The sequence below is a fragment of the Oculina patagonica genome, chromosome 13 (genome assembly GCF_052425735.1).
Source record: "Oculina patagonica isolate OP01 chromosome 13, crgOcupat, whole genome shotgun sequence".
NCBI classification, from domain to species: Eukaryota; Metazoa; Cnidaria; class Anthozoa; order Scleractinia; family Oculinidae; genus Oculina; species Oculina patagonica.
The window spans coordinates 21,514,373-21,532,699 of NC_135770.1; the positions used below are offsets into that span (position 1 = coordinate 21,514,373).

At 37.4% G+C, this 18,327-nt stretch overlaps 1 protein-coding gene across 2 annotated transcripts; it reads left to right on the plus strand.

Annotated features, from left to right (window-relative positions):
- The first annotated feature begins 5,178 nt into the window (after nucleotides 1–5,178).
- On the plus strand, nucleotides 5,179–18,064 carry LOC144636366 (uncharacterized). 2 transcript variants are annotated; one of them, XM_078495555.1, is made up of 7 exons: nucleotides 5,179–5,754; nucleotides 6,519–6,555; nucleotides 7,461–7,568; nucleotides 9,895–9,978; nucleotides 12,827–12,910; nucleotides 13,498–13,566; nucleotides 15,938–18,064. In XM_078495555.1, exons 1-7 carry the CDS (start codon nucleotides 5,194–5,196, stop codon nucleotides 16,240–16,242), a joined length of 1,248 nt encoding a protein of 415 aa, XP_078351681.1. In that variant the 5' UTR covers nucleotides 5,179–5,193; the 3' UTR covers nucleotides 16,243–18,064. The 2 variants fall into 2 exon arrangements, with proteins under 2 accessions (XP_078351681.1, XP_078351682.1); XM_078495556.1 differs by lacking the exon at nucleotides 12,827–12,910.
- The last annotated feature ends 263 nt before the right edge of the window (nucleotides 18,065–18,327 follow it).

Here is an 18,327-nt window from a genome sequence, read left to right on the forward strand (position 1 = left end):
CATTAGTTTTAGGTTGAACACATAAAACAGACCGATTGTGTAATAAGCCGCGTTAGGTATTAACCAGGAGTTAATCCACCAGATCTGTACAGGCCCGCAAATGATCCCGACCCGCAAATGATCCCGGGACTACAAATGATCCCCAAATTGGACCGCAAATGATCCCAAAATTGAACCGCAAATGATCCTCGGACCGGAAACAGTCGCCCAACCATAAAAGTTGGATATGCGTGGACTAAAGAATTTGGACAGGGGATTTAAATTTATTTAATCCATTTCTTTATTAATAATACAACAATTAGAAAAACAATTAACGCAAGAGAATGTACCGTATTTGAACGATTTACTAAAGTACCGTATTTTCTCGATTAAACGCCGGGCCCCGAATAAACGCCGGGTCTCCAAGCTGTATTTGAAAATAAACCCCTTTAACATTTATTTAAAGTGTAATATGCTTTGGAAATGATGCCTACATATATGGCTGTTTTAAATAGTGAATGAAAATTATTTCTTAGAAATATAGAGCTTGAACAAACTGCTTGAATCAAATAAACGCCGGCTCTATTGGGCCAAGTTTGAAATAAACGCCGGGGGTGTTTAATCGAGAAAATACTAAATTCAAAACCACAACTGTATCAATATAGCTGATAAATATGCTCCGATTAGTAACCTAAAACGTGACATAAAGTTTAACAATCCAACCAACAGAAATATGAACTCTCTCCAATCAAGGGATGATTTATTTGCGGCGAAATGCTTTAAGCTGATAGCCATTCACACGCAGTCACGCAGCGTTCATAGCGACATTATAAATGTCTAGACGTAAAGTCTGGAAGAAAGTTGAGTTTTGTTGCTGATTTCTATCATATCGATCTCCGACTCTTGTTATCGAGCTACTCTCTTTCGAAATCTGTGGTTATTTTTTTCTTTAAATGTCTTCATGATCATCAAGTCACTAAAATAAATTCTGACACAGGCAACTAAAAATTTTCTCAAAAACTGACTTCATTTTCGCGTAGCTTTCAGTACAGATTAAGGGCCTCTTCACATGAGCCCGGTTAACGGGCTGTCTCGGTTACCAGGACAGATTTTGACGTCTGTTCATATGGAAAATTTTAGCCCGGTTGACGGGGATAAAATTCAAGAAACGAAACCAAAATTGTGACAAATGAAGTTGCATCTTTTGCGACTATCGTAGCTTTATCGACCCTTGTAACTTAACTTATAAAGCTAATTCGCATATTTCTAAAGTGGAAATAGATACAAGGCAAAATTATGCCATTTTGACCGCCTAGTTACGAAAGGGAAGCTATTTTTTCAAAAAAACTTGCGTCCCGGCGGCCGGGCTGGAGTGTTCATATGGGAAAATTTTCTTCCCGGTTGCCGATATCTCGTTTGCAGAAACCGAGATATCGGTAACCGGGCTGGCCTGCCTTCTCATATGAACACATCAAAAATTTTACAAAGAAAATAGGAGTGAGCCGATATCTCGGTAACTGGGCCAGCCCGGTCAACCGGGATCATATGAAGAGGCCCTAATTGACAGTAAGAAATTTGCACGTGCAAAAGTTGACAGCTCTATGCGTGCGGTATGCAAATAAATACACCGATTCGCGAAAAAACCGGAAGTTTCATGGAAGCGAGGCTAAGTGGCCCTCGCCAGCTAAAAAATATAAAGTTTACATGAGCGCGTGGGGCATTTCAAGTCGGAAAAAGCATTTCATTCACAAATTCGCCACAAATCTTGATCCTTATATGCTCAAAAGTATAAAAGAAGAAATTCAGTTAAGGTCTAACAGGCGAGAGGTGAAATTTTACTTTTACATACAGTTTAGCGGAAAGACGTTGTTGTTGACTTCTCTGTAATCGAATAATTTAATACTCAAAACCTCAGTTTTAGTCCTTCTTTGCTCAATTTTGGATTTTGTTGATCAATAAAACACCTTGTGATTCACAAGAACTTTAAAAAACAGATTTTGTTTTGGGAGGCTCTTCGGTTTTCAGTCCGACAGAAATTCCGGTATAAACAGATATAATATAAGAGCAACTAGCACTTGTGTAGGCGATGTCTCGCAAATATTTTGAAGATTCTAATTCTGTCACTTTTAAATATGCGCGGCAGCTTTTTTAGTAGAATTTCTGATGGACATGAACTGTTTCAGGTGTGAATTGAGTTGTATATGTTTTTGAGTAGCAAGGAAAGTCAGTTTAATATCAATTAAATAAAGCTGCCTTTCATATCAAAAGAAATATTTACAAATAGAGCGGTTTGTTTTGACAGAGAAACTCGCATGTCATGCGGTTTGTTGACATGTTTCAGTCAGGAAAATCCCTCAACAATCGAAACATTCAGCCGGTTTTTTAATAATAACATTTTGCACAGACGTGATTTGCTTCATTTGGGGAGTGGATCGAATTTTAACAGCAAGCGAAGGTATGGTCTGTGCGTAGTAGCGGGAGCGATGAGAGGCAGGCGCGCAGGCAACAAATCAACATTTGCGTCTAACTATGAACACATTTACCGTATATTAATTGTAATGTCTTACCGAATTTCGGTCACACAAATTGGAGCGACAGCTAGATACCTCCAATTATATTTTAACAGTAACAGAATGTAGAAACGGTAAGATTGTGAGACGTGTTAATGCGATCGAGCTTCTCTGTCTATAACAGTTCTATATAAAACAAAACAACTCTGCTTCGGTTCCTTATAAATATTTTTTTGGATACGAAGGTGGCTTTATTTTATCGATATTAACCTGAAGTAATTTTCTCTTGCAACACAAATTCATGTTAAATTTAATTTGATTTTAACTTGAAAAAGTTCATGCCTATCGTAAAAATATATGCTGTATTTTATCAGTCACAGAATTATGGAAACTTGACATGTTTGCCACTGACATGTTTACACAAGTTTCTCTGTCAATACTGGAAAGTTTTTGTTCATATCGAAAACTAAAGGACCTCCCAGAGCAAAATCTGTTTTTTAAAAGTTCTTGTGAATTATAAGGTTGTCATTTTATCGATCAACAAAATCTTAAATTGACTGTTATCCACCTCAAGCGAGCGGCTGAAATTCATCCTTCGTTGGCGGAGGAATATTCATTCGAGCTAGCGCTCAGAAGTCGGCAGCAAAATCCATCCGCCAAGCTGTTAAAATTTCACCTGTCACCTGCTAGACCATAAATTACTTCTCTTTTACTTTTGAACTTATAAGGATCAACATTTGTGGCGAATTTGTGAAGGAATTAAATGCTTTTTCCGACTTGAAATGCCCCACGCGCTCATGTAAACTTTATATTTTTTAACTGGCGAGGGCCACTTAGCCTCGCTTCCATGCAACTTCCGGTTTTTTTCGCGAATCGATGTATTTACCCAGAGACGCTGTAACCGTTTACTGTATTTCATTTTATATTTGCAAGAACGAATTGTGAAGGAAAATGAGTTTTCAAATACCGGTTTCAAAATCTGTCATAAACTCCAAAATTCGCACGTAGAAATTTTGTGCGCTTCCAAGGAAAAGGGGGCTCGTGTCTACCAAGGCAGCATTGTACAGGGAGTGGCTTTAGACAGCAGAGGCGTCTTCGAAGATTCATGTTTATTTTTTAGGTGTGTTTTCTAAATGAAAAACTTAGATGGTCGCATGTTAATTTTGTTATTTCGCGCGTTATTTTCACCGCTTTTAATCGTTGCGTTTTATAATGCCTGAGGCACTTGGTCTTTTATAAAAATACATCCATAGACGATTCATAAAGTCCACGCCATTCCAAGTATTCTGTTGTATCATTTATACAAATCATTTCCGGTACTGGGATCATTTGCGGTCCAATTTGGGATAATTTGCGTTCCCGGGATCATTTGCGGGCCGGGATCATTTGCGAGCCTGTACAGATCCGCCTTCAAGTTAATAATGCGCGGTCGCACAGCTAAGTTCCGATTATTGAGTAAGGATGGGCCGATACTGGTTTTTCAAAACGATACGATATCGATACGATATTTGCCTTTTTTCTCGATATCGATATCAATATCGATATTATGACGTCATTTCCGTCCTGATGTCATTGGTTTGTCACGTGACCATACAAAGAACAGACCTGGCATTATAAATGTTAGCCAAGAATGCTGATTTTGGTCTTTCTGTTTCACTGTTGCATCAGCAATGTGTGGACATAAAGTCAAGGCAAGAAAAATTCAATTATTGACAAGAACATCAATATTTCTTTGAGCAAAATTGTATTTTTCAACCGCAGGTGCTGACCAGAAGACCGCAGGCTCAGGTCACGTGTGCAGTATCGAAAACGTATCGAAAGTGCGATATTTTTCGAAAGTATCGATACTTTTCAAAATTGTCAAAATATCGATGTATCGAATATTTGGTATCGAGTATCGGCCCATCCTTATTATTGAGCTTTTGAAAGTGCCGTGGCGTGCGATAGAGAAAGTGCTGTGATTGCATTTGAAGAGGCACTAGAAAATGAAATGTATTTAATGTCCGTGGAGGCGAGTATTCTGGAGCACTTGAGGGATATATTCACGCACCTGAGTGACCGCGATTTGTTCACGTGCATCAGGAATGCGCAAGAAATCGTGGGAAGCGATCCAGAGAAGATCAAGCGACTATGCGTCCAATTGCTCTTGCCGGACGAAAATATAAAAAATCAAGAGTTGAATGAAGTGAATGACAGTCAGAGATTTGCCACTAGGACGACTCGTTTACAAGCACACCAGAACGTGTATAATTATCCCTTTGAAAACGATCATGAAGATGTTGACGATGACGATGTTCCGTCGGATCGGTCGTTCTTTCTTCCGGGATTCTTATTTGGGTATAATACCGAAGTAAGAACGCCGTCCATCTTGAATACAGCGACACCATTTCTCCCGTCACAAAACGCCAGGAAAACAGTAAGAGATCCGAGAAGAGACTTATCGTTTGAAAAGGAGACAGCACCCACGGTTGCTAGATCGCCTAGTTCGATCAACATGGTAAGGAATGTTAAAGATCAGGCCGACAGCGAAGCTCCAATTGTTTTTGTTGAACCGATAAAACTAGAACAAGCACTGAAAAACGCTTTACTCTATATTCTCTGAAGCAGAAGAAGATTACCTTCAGGGTTTGTTTATGAGTTTTTTAAACGATAGTGATCCCAATAAGGCCATGCAACCGTGTTTGTGATGAACTGCTGAATAAGAATGGAGATTACCCTAGAAAATCCACCGCAAATATCAGGCTCGATTTATACCAGACTAGGCTGTTCGCGAAATGAGCCAACAAAGACCGGACTCGGACTCGAGCAAGAACTCGAGAGAGAGGCGGAAATCGAGCCTTCGACACAATCATCAACGCGAAATTGTGTGGTAGCAATCGAGCCACTGTGTGAGCAGTTGGCGAAAAAAGATAACAGTGCCACAAGTCCTGGTGAAGCCGAAAAAGAATACGACTACATGGAAGACTTTTCTTGTGTTAGTGAACAGTTCTATCGGTTGCCTCAAGATGAATTCAGGGTCATTAGGCAGATAGCTTCTTCTAGTTGTGATGGACGCTATGTATTACAGAAGAGGTACTTGGAAGAACAACGTTTCATACCAATGGTTTCTAGTACAAGTGCCACATCGACTACCACTTCTGCACCTCAAGACATAAGGGCATTGCCATCAACAGCTGAGACCAATTCAATTGATGATGACCTTGGTTTTAGTAAGCCACCTTTATTGCAGGAGAGAGACAGAATGCTTGCTGAGCCTGCAAAAAAGGTGATTATAAAACGCTGTTTGTTTTGTTTATTTGTTTGTTTGTTTTTATAATATAGCTACAGACAAAGTGATCACTGCCCAATCACAACAACTATGAATACAGTCAAAGCTCTTGTAGCTATACCATAAATATTGACTAATAACTTAAAAAACTAGACGGTGAAAGTTTTTGTTTTTCATATTTTTTTTGTCTAATGGACAAAACAAACAATCTAACATTTTTTTAACAAATTCTGTAGGTGGAGTTCAGAGCCACCTTAAATTTATGAAAAAATAACGTTGCTCCAAAACAAACATACAGAATTTTTTAAAACTTTGCAAAATTGTTCACTTTGCTGGTGAGATGAAAATATATATCAAAAGCAACAAATTTCACCGAGTAGTTTTTGAGTTTTTAGCCTCAAATGGTCCAAAATAGGGTATCTTTGACCTCATATGACATTGCCATGGTAACAAATTTTGACATCATAACAACCTTGATTTGTTCATTGGTAAAATTAAGTACAGAATTGTACTAAAAGAATTTCCTAAACATTATTTTAATATATAGCGATGTTGAACACCAAAAACAGGCATGTCTAATTCTGATTTACTGTTTCGAGCCACATAACATTAATTTATAGCCAAGAAGTTTATTATTAACTTGAAAGCATTAAAAACATAAAAAAAGATGTTCACTTTTTTTATGTTTTTGCTTTTATGTACTTTTATTTAAAGCATGACGACACAGATGTCATAAATAAATAAATTTAATTTCTTTTTAGGCTTTAGAGGAAATTCCCTGCCACAAACAGCCAGCTGGTATGTTTCGTGAAAGTTATTGCTATTTTGTTTAACGGACTCTAGTCAACCACGCCTAAATTGTTTTTATTTACATGTGAGAGGTTTGGTATTGTATTTTACGCTAAGCGTGTCTAAACGAAAGAGAGCACTGTCAAACTGTTGAAGGTTATTAAATAGACCTTCAGTAACACAACTTACAGCAATGCAATAAGATGGCATCAATGCCATCGAAAATGGCAGAGGCTGACTTGGGTCCTTTAACTCTTGTTACTGTATAATCAAAGGAAGAATTATTATTTTAACAATAATTATCCTGCAAAATATCATAAATTTCACCAAATCTTCCTGTGTTTGGAAAATTAGTTTTAAAAATTGTCAAATTATTTATAATTTTTGATATTTTATAATTACCTTTAACTAACCGGTATGTGGCAACCTAAACCATAATTTTGAGGACTAGGGTCAAGTTTCAAATCCAGTATGGTGTCAACAAAGTAAACAGTGCACCATCAATGGAAATAATCTCACAAAGCAGCTACACAGAAAAGAATATCGCCAAGAAAAACCAATAAATGGATGATTAGAGCCTAGCAACCGACCCAGTTTCTCACTCAGAAATACCACTGACTTCCAGTAAAAAAAAAAATTTTGTCTCCTGGTGCGTAATAATATTTTGTCCCAGAATTTATATTTCTATAAAAAAGGAGCACTATAAAGAAACAAGTCATGATGAGAAAAAAGTTGAGGAAAACAAAAATCCTAAATAATTTTGCCAAAAAATGTATAAGAGGAAAAAGTGTAAATGAAGTTGTAAGTAGAGTGGTTATAATCAAACAAGATTTGTATGGGCCTTGAATAGACCAAAAGCATCAGGTCATTGGAAAAATCCTTCAAGTCACCCTTGCATTGTTTTTACTCTTTAGAGGCCTCTAAAGAAAGAAAGAGCTCTAGTGCTGTGGGTAACAAGAGAGGATTGCCCAACCACAGCACGCAATCAACTGCTCTTGTGAAAGTGGCACGTACATGCACAGGTACATCTTACGGACATCTCATTCCAAATTATTATAGAATCTGCGTGGTCCACGATTTTGCAGGTTCTCAGGACCTGTGAAGATGTTACCAATCAGAAACAGCTTGATACATGTACCTTTACTGGAATTTTACTTTCTCTGACATCCCGTTGTTGTTGTTTTTATGTTTGCAAAAAAGTGAGCGTAAGATTCCTAACAATAAACTCTTTTATTGTGTCAGGTTCCAGAATTCATTCTCTCCCAGTGGAAAGATGTTGGAAATATGAGGGGGGTGGGGGAGGGTATGAACTTAAACTGGAATTTCCTGAAAAAAGGGGGAGTCCAGACAAATAAAAACCTCTGTGGGGGAGTGAATCTCAAACAGCACCTTTACTCAATCATTGACTATAATTAATCTTAATTGAATATTTATTATTCACATACATTTATTCAGACATATATATGTACCAGGGATTTCAGGTCATTGCTCCTATACTCTGGAACACATAAACCAGCTAATGCCCGGAATGCATTTTGTCATCGTTGCCGCCACCGTCACAGTCGCCACTGCCATTGTCATCATCGTCACTAGGGTTAATAATTAACCCTGAGGATGATGACAGCGGAATGTAGAATTACCCCTGTCGGCCGACTATTCTCGGCCAACACATTACCCACATTCTACCAACAGGTCACTGCAGTTAACCGAAAGATACCTTACAATGGTGAAATGGTTAAATCTGTGGGAGCTTTCAGCAGATATAACTTTGATAAATGTTCCCCACGATCAATAAAGCATTACCGAAAAACAACTGATCAAAACTGCACATTGTTTTAATCTTACCTAATGTAGCTCATTTAATGAAAATTGTCTCCAAAACTGATCCCACATACTCAAAAAATTCCTACAAGTGATGCAGTGTCCCTTAAAGTATTTATGAAAGTGCAAACTAGTTGTGTCATACCTACTAATAAAAAAGACTGGGGGCTGGAACCTAACTTAAAAATCCAACATGGCGAAGTGTTTGCTGAACTTACCGTGGTCAAGTTAAGAATTACATTAATGCATTGAAATGATGCTTCACTGATGTCAGAGATTGTTTCTAGAAAAAGTATCCTTTATAACTTAATTTTTCTTCCAAGTTTTATTTTCTGAAAACTTTGAATATGCATTTGTTTATGATAAATTCTACCAACAGCTTACCAACAGGCTAACGACAGATCGCCGACATATAACCAACTGTCGACTGACTGACGGCGAATGGTTGGTCGACATGTTGACGTTATGTGTGCAAATTCTGTCGGCTGATTGTCGGCCCACTGTTGGCTGTTTATCAGCGAACTGTTGGCCGCTTGTCGGTCAACAGTTGGCCAACAGTTGTCCGACAGGTTATTTTGGGAGCTATTCTTCACAAACACCATATAACACTTAGATATTTATTCATGTATCATTTCTTTCTACAACCATGGACATTTTTGGTTGAAACGCTCTTAATAACATGAATTTATCACCGTAGTAACCGTTAAATACGTGTCAGTTCCCCCTTTCAATGTTGTCAAGTGTTAAGATGCTCTCATGTGTCAGATGAATGTTTTTTATCAACATTGCATAGGGGTGGGGAGGGGCAAAAATATTATGTGTAAATAATTATTTTCCAATACTTGTGACCATGGTTGTCTGAACGAGCATCACACCGTCAAACCAGTTCTATGTGAGCTATTTTCGCAAAATTTCAGCTATGCAGCGGTTTGAGACAAGAGGTCAATAAAAAGATGTAAGACGGTCATGTGATTGCTAGATGACGTCACAATGACATCATTGACTTGCAAGGAAATACACTAACGAGACCTGTGCGAAATGCTGCCTGTTTTAAATTAGCCACTATCTTTCTGAACGCAATTCTCGTCATAACGCAATAAATATGTGCTATGCTTTGCTTCCATGTTTCATTATGCTAAAAAAATAAATTTGCATCGTTTTAGGGGCGAATTACAACTATGTGTGACGGTTTACCAATTATGGTTTACACTTGTTAATGACGTCATAATTACATTTACATTTTCAAATCATTTTGCTGGCGATTTTGCACTTGACACATAAAATAGCATAGGATACCAAAGTATTAAATCCCATGCGTGCTCTATTCTATACTGGACAGACTGCGATAGACATGGTACACATATATGTCAATAAATGTATGTGAATAATAAATATTCAGTTAAGATTAATTTTAGTTATTGGTTGAGTTAAGGTGAATAAACTGTACCAAGTTAAACTGCATAGGGGTGGGGAGGGGCAAAATGTGTGTGACTAATTATTTTCCAATACTTGTGATCACGGTTGTAGGTTCCAAGACACGAGAGCCCAACCAGGACATGCAGTCAATTGTTACGGCCAAGGAAATGACACCCCCAGATACCATCTCTCCAGGTAAAACTTTATAATTATAATGAGGCTAAGGTGTTCAGCCTGTCAGTCATAAAGATGATTTCATTGGTTAGAAACAGAAATTATCAACTGTCTTTTAATGGTATAGGGTGATCCATACTGTCTTGTGTTTAGATTAAGGTATTTTTATACTGTATTTTAATTAATTTATTTTTATTTTTTAAATTGATACCGTAAAGTTCCGTGTATAAGCCGCACCTTTTTCCTCTAAATTCAAGTCAAAAATCGGGGGTGCGGCTTATCTACGGAAACATCTCTGGTTGGAGTTCTCAAAGGCCTAATTAATATTCATAAAAAAACTTCTCAAGACGTCATTGAATAAACATATAACAACCTGAAAACTCTGTTGTTGTTCACTACCTTTTAGTTCCTCTGCAAAGCTGTTTGCAGTGAATCATGTCTTTTCGCCGCATGCGAGAAGGCACCAAGATAAACGCAAATACTCACAAGGCAAATTCTGGGGCGGATCCAGGATTTCGAGAGGGGGGTTCGAACATATGGACCGCCGAAGGCGGGCCCGTCTGGGGGGGTCCGGGGGCATGCTCCCCTGGGAAATTTTGAAATTTAAGTCCTCGGAAATGCCATCTCCAGCGTTTTGAGGGATGATTGTGGACGGTTTAATACCTCAACAAACCATCTATTTTTAAAGCTATTTCATTAATTAGCAGACCTCTCAACCTCAAAGAACCGGAAATCTGGAGATCGAGGTAAAAAAACCGGGAGATTCGAGTAAAAACCGGGAGATTAATCAACTGACGGACAAAAATAACTAAAACCAGGTGCTAATCAAGAGAAGGAGTTTTTTTACTGTTTTAGAAACACAAAAATTAACGTTCTTTTCACGGCTTGTGTCTTCTATATATGGGTTTCGATTGTGTGTCTTGCGAACAAACTATAATGAAATACCTTTGCTGGCTACGGATTTACACAGAATTGGTCCAAGACAATCGCTTAGGGCCCTCCCGGTGGGCGGAAAAAAAAAGACCCCCCCCCGCGCGGGCCCCCCCCCGGGCGACCGCCCCCCCCCCCCCCCCCCCCTCCCCTAAAAAAAACCAAAAAATTTTAAAAAAATGGGCCGCCCCCGCCCGCCCCCCCCCCCCCCGCCCTTAGTAAGCCAAAAATGACATTATACAAGAAATTGTATCCTTATAGCTTGTGACTCTGTTTATCGTGAGATTTTTGTGTCTTGTCGTGAGACCGTGAGATTGAACTAAAAGTCGTGAGTCTCACGGCAAAATCGTGAGACTTGAGAGGTCTGAATTAGTTAATTATTTATTATTATGTAATTTAGTTGTTCGGCTAATTTCGGAACTATAGCATCGTAATCGACAGGCTTTTCATAATGAATACTCCTAAAGTCAGGCCAAGGAGTCTCTCGGTTGTCATCATGGTCCGAAGGTAACGCTTGAATAGTTTTAAAGTGCTGTTTGAGCGGAATTATACATGCAATTCGCAACAACAGGTGGATGTTTCTGGATCACAAGCATGAAAGATAGACAGAATGTGTAATAAATAAAGTTGTCATTTGTTAACCTAAGGGAACATTTGAATCGAATTTGAACAAAAACAAATTGAGTTTCTTCGAGCTGTAAGGCAGGTTGAAGCGCGTCGGGTTTGTCCGTCTCTGATTGCCATTTTCTTATCCAACGATCATATTCAATGTCGAGAGTCTGTGGGCTTGGGAGATCTGACATATACATCTCGGAGACTACAGCAATGTCTACATTTGTGCCCGCATCAATGAAAGGAAGCGCTTATATAAAACAAATTTTAGACTGGCATTTTGTTTCGTTCACTTATGTTTTTTCGTCAGAAACCACTCGTGTTAGAATGTTTTTTCTTTCAGAATAGGGGGTTCGACCGAACCACCCCTGGATCCGCCCCAGAAATTGCCGACCGCTTCGGTTTTTTATTGACCTTCACAGCAAATACATCTGCTGGATTAACAAACTCTTATTCTGCATGAAGTTTTTATCCTGTTGCGGGTAGCAGTTTCCAAGAATCTTGAAATAAAAACGTGGTTTCTTCCGAAGAAAATGCCGCCATGTTTGTTTTTAATGCCCAGACTCCTCTCTACAATTCAGAGCTTGGCTACTAAGCATTCTTCATTCGCGAACGATTCGAACGAATTACAAGTGTTTCAGGAGTGTTTAGAAGTGATAATCTCTAAAAAATGATATCAAGAGAGCATCCAAGTTTAAGATATTGTGAACTCAAACTAAAAAGGAGGTACGACAAGTGAAATTTAGCTTTCGTAAGACTTAATTTATATTAAACATTGCAACAACCACCGTGTCAGTGTCTCGAAAACTGTGCTTGTTTGCCCTTGATTGTTTACCAATAGAACTTCACTTGAACTTCAAATATGTAACTTTATGGTCTGTATATTTTTTTTTCCAAAATGTGAGCTTCCAAATCGGGGGTGCGGCTTATCTACGGGTGCGGCTTATACACGGAACTTTACGGTACTTTTTTTTGTAGTTTATTATGCGCAACTGAATGTCTATGTCATATAAATTTATTATTATTATTATAATTATTATTATTACCATTTTTATTATTTCTTCTTAGTATTGAAATTATTATTATTATTAAGTCATCGCTGGTTTTGACACATTAAGTCACAATACATGCAGAATGGATAACATGCAATGCCATGCAGATGCATTGTTTAGACAAAACTGATATACCTGTATATTTTGGGATTATGGGTCAATGGATTATTTTCTGCGCCTTGTGTGATTTGATTTTCTGAGTAGAGTAAATTCCCAGCAAAATGTAGAAGGTTAATAACAACACTTCAATTTATTTATATATTATTTCTTTCTAGGTTCCAAGACACGAGAGCCCAACCAGGACATGCAGTCAATTGTTACGGCCAAGGAAATGACACCCCCAGATACCATCTCTCCAGGTAAAACTTTCAGGCTAAGGTGTTCAGCCTGTCAGTCACAAAGATGATTTGATTGATTGGGAACAGAAATTATCAACTGTCTTGGTGTGGCGTGATCCATACTAGATGTCTTGTGTTTAGATTTAGGTATTTTTGTACTGTTTTTTTATTTATTATAACTTTAAATGTAATACATTTTTTGTTATTTTTATGTGCAACTGAAAGTCTGTGTCATATTAATTTATTTTTTTTCAAGTCGCTTTGCGTTTTAATTTTTGTATTAGGTGGTTGTTGTGGCAAATAAAATTCACGAAACTCGTTAGCATTTGTTGATTAATTTGTTTGTTCTCATTATTTCACTTCAATACCTATTTCTTTGTTATCGGACTCTATTTCGCTAGAAACAGACAGAAAATAGTTTCATAGCTCAAATTTACGACTGAAAAGCTTTTTGAAGTAGCGACGACGGGAACACAGTGGGCGATCCCGAGCAGTCAAGATGGCTCCATCTTGACCGCTCGGGTAGCCAATCAGAGCACGGGATTCGTTTCATCTTGACCGCTCACGGGGCTAGTAAAATAATAAATTTATGTATCATTTCCTTTTAGGTTCCAAGACACGAGAGCCCGACCAGGACATTCAGTCAATTGTTACAGCCATGGAACTGACACCTCCAGGTATCATTTCACCAGATATGATCCTATATAACATGGCTAAGGCGTTCAGCCTGTCAGTCACAAAGACAATTCATTGGTTGGGAACAGATATCAACTGGCTTTTGGTGCACGGCATGATCCATACTTGTCTTGTTTTCTTAGCTAAAAATAGAATAACATTGGTGCAAGAAATATTATCTAGATTCTCGTGTATAAAATTTTCTGTTTTATTGTTAGGGTTTAAACAATCCAAAGCATTAAGGCCTTGGAAACAGTGAAAGATACATGTAGCTATCATTTCTGTAATATCACTCAGTTTTCTACCCGCAAGTGACCTGTGCTTTAAGCGCTATAGCCTAATAACTGGAGTATTCATTTGGTTAAATGTATTGCAAGTAAACAATTATTAAAAATGTTGTTGTCTAATGAGTTCCTAAGATATAAAATCGTGTTCTAGAGTCATAATCCACTTAAATATTGCATATGTTTAAGTCAAGAATGTACCACATATAAAGCTAAGAGCAAACGCAACTTGAAGTTTTGAAGTTTTTGCTTCAAATTAATTCATGGATTATGCCCATTTCACGACAATATAGTAACATGCCATGTTTGAAAAGAGCATACTCTCCTGCAATGAAGATTGCTTCCCAAACATCATTATCCATCCTGTTTGGACTCTTGGCCCACAAAAAAAAATACTGAAACAATTGATATGTTCAGCATTTTCTGTTTGAGCTTTCATGTCATAACAGTGTTTGTGTGTGGTTGACATAAATTTTGATTTTTTTAGGATCAATTTCACATAAATAAAGATGGTTACATGTTTAAAAGCAAAATTTGGGGAGCACTTTAATCTGTTCCAAGACCATTACTTTGACATGACGTTTAAAATCAGGGTCGTAACCAGGTATATTTTTTCATCGCTGATCCCAAATTTTAGCTATAAATTTTGATTCCTGATCCCCAAAATGTGGCAACATTTGATCCCTGATTCCAATTCTGATCCCATCTGATTGGCTGATCCGGATCCCATGACTTGTGACCCGGGATCCCGAGGCTGTGATCCCGATCCCAAGGCTGTGATCCCTGATCCCATATACCTGGTTACGAGCCTGTAAAATTGAAGCCAACAAAATGCTAGAGGGGGGCTTTTTATTGGCTCACTCTGTGTTAAAAATACACAGTAATATTGGCTTCCTGACTGAGTCCAATATGGAAATATGTTTAAGTCAAGACTTCAAAAGAGCTTTGGCAAGACCAATGGTCAAGCCCAATAATTATATTGAATTTTTTCTTTCCATATTGGGCGCGGATGAATTGTCTGAGTATTTTATTATACAGAAGTAATGATCTATCAATCAAAAGAAACCCATTTAATCAAATTGAATTAAAATATTCTTTTCCACAAGGGCAAAAGTCTTAAAACAGAACAGAACAAACACTACATAACAATGATTTATCTGGTACAGTCAAACCTTGATTATCTGGACTTATGGGGCCGGACTGGGCTAAATAGTCCAGATAATCGAGGGTCTGGATAATCAAAAGTATAAATATTAATAAGCCACTTGTCAAAATTCCTAATGCTTTGAATATCCCGGACTTGCATTGAATTCTTTCAAGTGAACAAATATTTAATTCAGCAAAAGCCACCATGTTTACTTCTCTGGATAATTCATTTCTGTCTGACCAATATTTTACTGTCCCATAGAATATTAATACTGTCCTATATATTAAAATAATGGCTCTCCAGGTGACCATTACGCAGACATTTGATAGGACTAACTGCACTTACATGCAAGGATTATATCTTATGGAACCAGTTGTTTGAAATGTGGATAACATTATCCAGCAGGCCCCGGTTATTAAAAGGATGGAAAACACTATCCACTGGCTAAATCACTGTCCAGTGAGTAGCGTACTTTGTTTTGTCAACACTTATCAACTACTGGATAGTGATTTATCTGGTGGATAGCCTTTTCTGCCCTTTAACCAACCGAGCCTTTAAACAAAACAAAGATGCTTACCGGTATATCCACTGGATAGTGAAATCATTTATCTGTTGGATTAGCATTATCAATCTTTTGAACAACCAGGCCCTAAACGATAACATATCATTAACAGGATGCTACTACTAACGGAATTAAGAATTTTTCTTTTAACTGCAACTACAACAAAAAACAAATTACATTTGTACGTAAAGCACTTGTCTGAGTACATGTCCTGTTGGTACAGAAGCCAAAACGTCATTTCATTCAGATGCAGACTTTTTTCTAAAAAAGCCACTGATCCTGAAAGTAAATGTTTCTTCATTACAGTGAAATACATATTTAACAATAAATTACCATTCTATAATTGTAAAATCTCTCAGACTATTTTGATTCCATTTTAGGAACAGTTATAAAAGAAGGCATTCCAAGTTATTATGTCCTCGAGGAGCTATCTAACTGCATTGCTAAGGAGTGGATGAAACTGGGCCGTCGGCTGAAAATCAGTGAAGCAAAGCTTGATGAAATACATGTAGATCATAGCAGGCCAGAGTTAAATGAAAAGGCATATTCCATGTTAATGTTTTGGAAACGGCAAAAAAGTTCAAATGCCACTTACAGCTTTTTATTTGATGCCTTATGCCATGAATTTGTGAATCGCCGTGACTTAGCGGAAAGAATTTGTTTAGAGAAGGATAGCAGGACTTGACAAAAATATTGTTGTCAGGTTAGTTTGGTTTACATGTATTAGACTTCCTGTTGTTGCCAAAGTGACATTTATTTATTATATTACAGCATGACATATAACATACATTGTTTTATCTCTTAGTCAGTCCTTGCCCCGACGTCAGAGGGTAACATTGCAATGTTGCCCAAAAAATGTTGACCGACGAGCACCACTTTTCCAAGTCTTTCTCATGCTATATAACAAACCACTCAATGACTAATCCCTCGGGAAACCAGTTAATTTTGTTTCCCGAGAATCTCAATGTTTCCTGAGGCGACACCAAGGGAACAAAATTAACTGTTTCCTCAGGAACAGTCATTAAATGTATAATATACCATACTTGTATCCAAAGGTCAAAGGTTGCTGAGTTAAACTTTATGTCCATCCACTTTTCTGGGAAAATTCACATTAGATGTTAGTCCTAATATGCAACCATTGTGATCATTAGATTTTTCAATGTTAATGCCTAACGTTTAGTTTTTTAGACTTCAAGTATAACATGTAAGCCCCTTCTGTTTCTTAGCTTCTTGTTGTTGTTCAACAAAAGAAGCAAACAGCAAACATGGGCATTTCTTCTGTAATTTCGTAATCCGTAATACTTAAATCTGTAACTTATATTTTGTTAGGCGTAACCGGTTAATTACCCTGGCAGATAAGCAACTGTCAAAGTCATTTGTATTATTCAAAGGAGCTTGTTTAAAGAAAAATACAAAGCGAAGTTTTTATGAGTGAATAGTCAACAAGGTGCAGCCAAGTTGACTATCGCTTTATATCGAAAACGTGATAGCGAGTACTGGTAGTCTAACTGTTTAAATAGAAACTCAAACGAACTTCAGTCTAAAATCTACAATATATTATTATTTACTTTTAAACCAAAAATCAAGAAAAATTGCCCCTTTAAAGAGGAAGACAGGCGTGATCATGTTCTTAGTTAATCAGCGATAAGTGGAAGTTAATTGTTTCAGGATCATTGTAAATAAAAATATATCGTAATATATTATTTTGATAACATTTTTTATATAATAATATATTTTACAACACGACGGCATCAGCTCTGCTGTGATTTTTAATCGTGTCTAAATAAATGCTGTAGACTCAGCTGTGTTCTGTTGGAAATCTGTGAATCTGTGGTGCTTACCATTATTTTGTCGAGAGAAACCGGTTGGGATGACCATTGAATAACGGTAAGGGTTTTTCCAAAATCCACCAACCGAAAAGGATGGCAATTACCATATATAATTCGGTTTCTTGCTATTGTTTTCAGTTGATGGGAAACTGGAACTGGGAAACCGTGCAAATGGTAAGGGAAATTCCAGCTGGTTCGTTTCAACTGGTATATTAGGACAACCTTTGGAGGTTGTCCACTAGTCCAACCGGAATTTCCGAAAAATTAACCTTACTATTTGCAATTCCAACCGAAAATTCCGTTTTTCCTGGCTAAATGGTAAAAAGCACCCCTGATTAGTTCTCGCATTGTTTTCTATTTGCCGTTATAACGCGATCAAAGCCCATTGCTCTTGAAAGGGTTAATTGTCTTGATTTTTGGCTTAAAAGGACATAAAAATGTAGGTTTTGGACTGCATTCCACGTAGAGTTTTACTCGCCTTTGTTCTCTATGAGTGATAGTCAACTCGGCTGTGCCTTTGGCTGTTCGCTCATAAAAAACTAGGATTGTGGTCTAAATAGAATCAATCAATCAATCATTAAAATTTATTTACCCTCGGAGCTGACGGGGGCTGACTAGCCCCCAGCAAAACATATGCTAATATGCCGAGAAAATAAATCAGATATATACAAAAAAAAATTCAATAAATAAGAAAACAGGAGAACCAATCAGTTTCACGGATTTCCAATAGAACACGGCTGAGTTTCTAACGATTTACATGTAAGTAGCTAGGTGATGTAATATATTTTAAGTAATGTAGCATGCTGTAAGCATGTAATGTAATGTAAATAAATGTAAGCAATGGTTTGTATGTGTAAATAAAAATTTCAAAAAAAAAAGTTGAGTTACATTTGTGACATTCGATATGCAATACTTATTCTAAAGTCAAATGTTGTTGGGTT

Bases quoted from the DNA above. Each gene is read 5' to 3' on its own strand.
- LOC144636366 (XM_078495555.1), top strand. From the start codon at position 5,194: ATGGAGATTACCCTAGAAAATCCACCGCAAATATCAGGCTCGATTTAT. The intron at 5,755-6,518 runs GTGATTATAAAA...ATTTCTTTTTAG, and splicing joins TTGCTGAGCCTGCAAAAAAG to GCTTTAGAGGAAATTCCCTG. The intron at 9,979-12,826 runs GTAAAACTTTAT...ATTTCTTTCTAG, and splicing joins CCCAGATACCATCTCTCCAG to GTTCCAAGACACGAGAGCCC.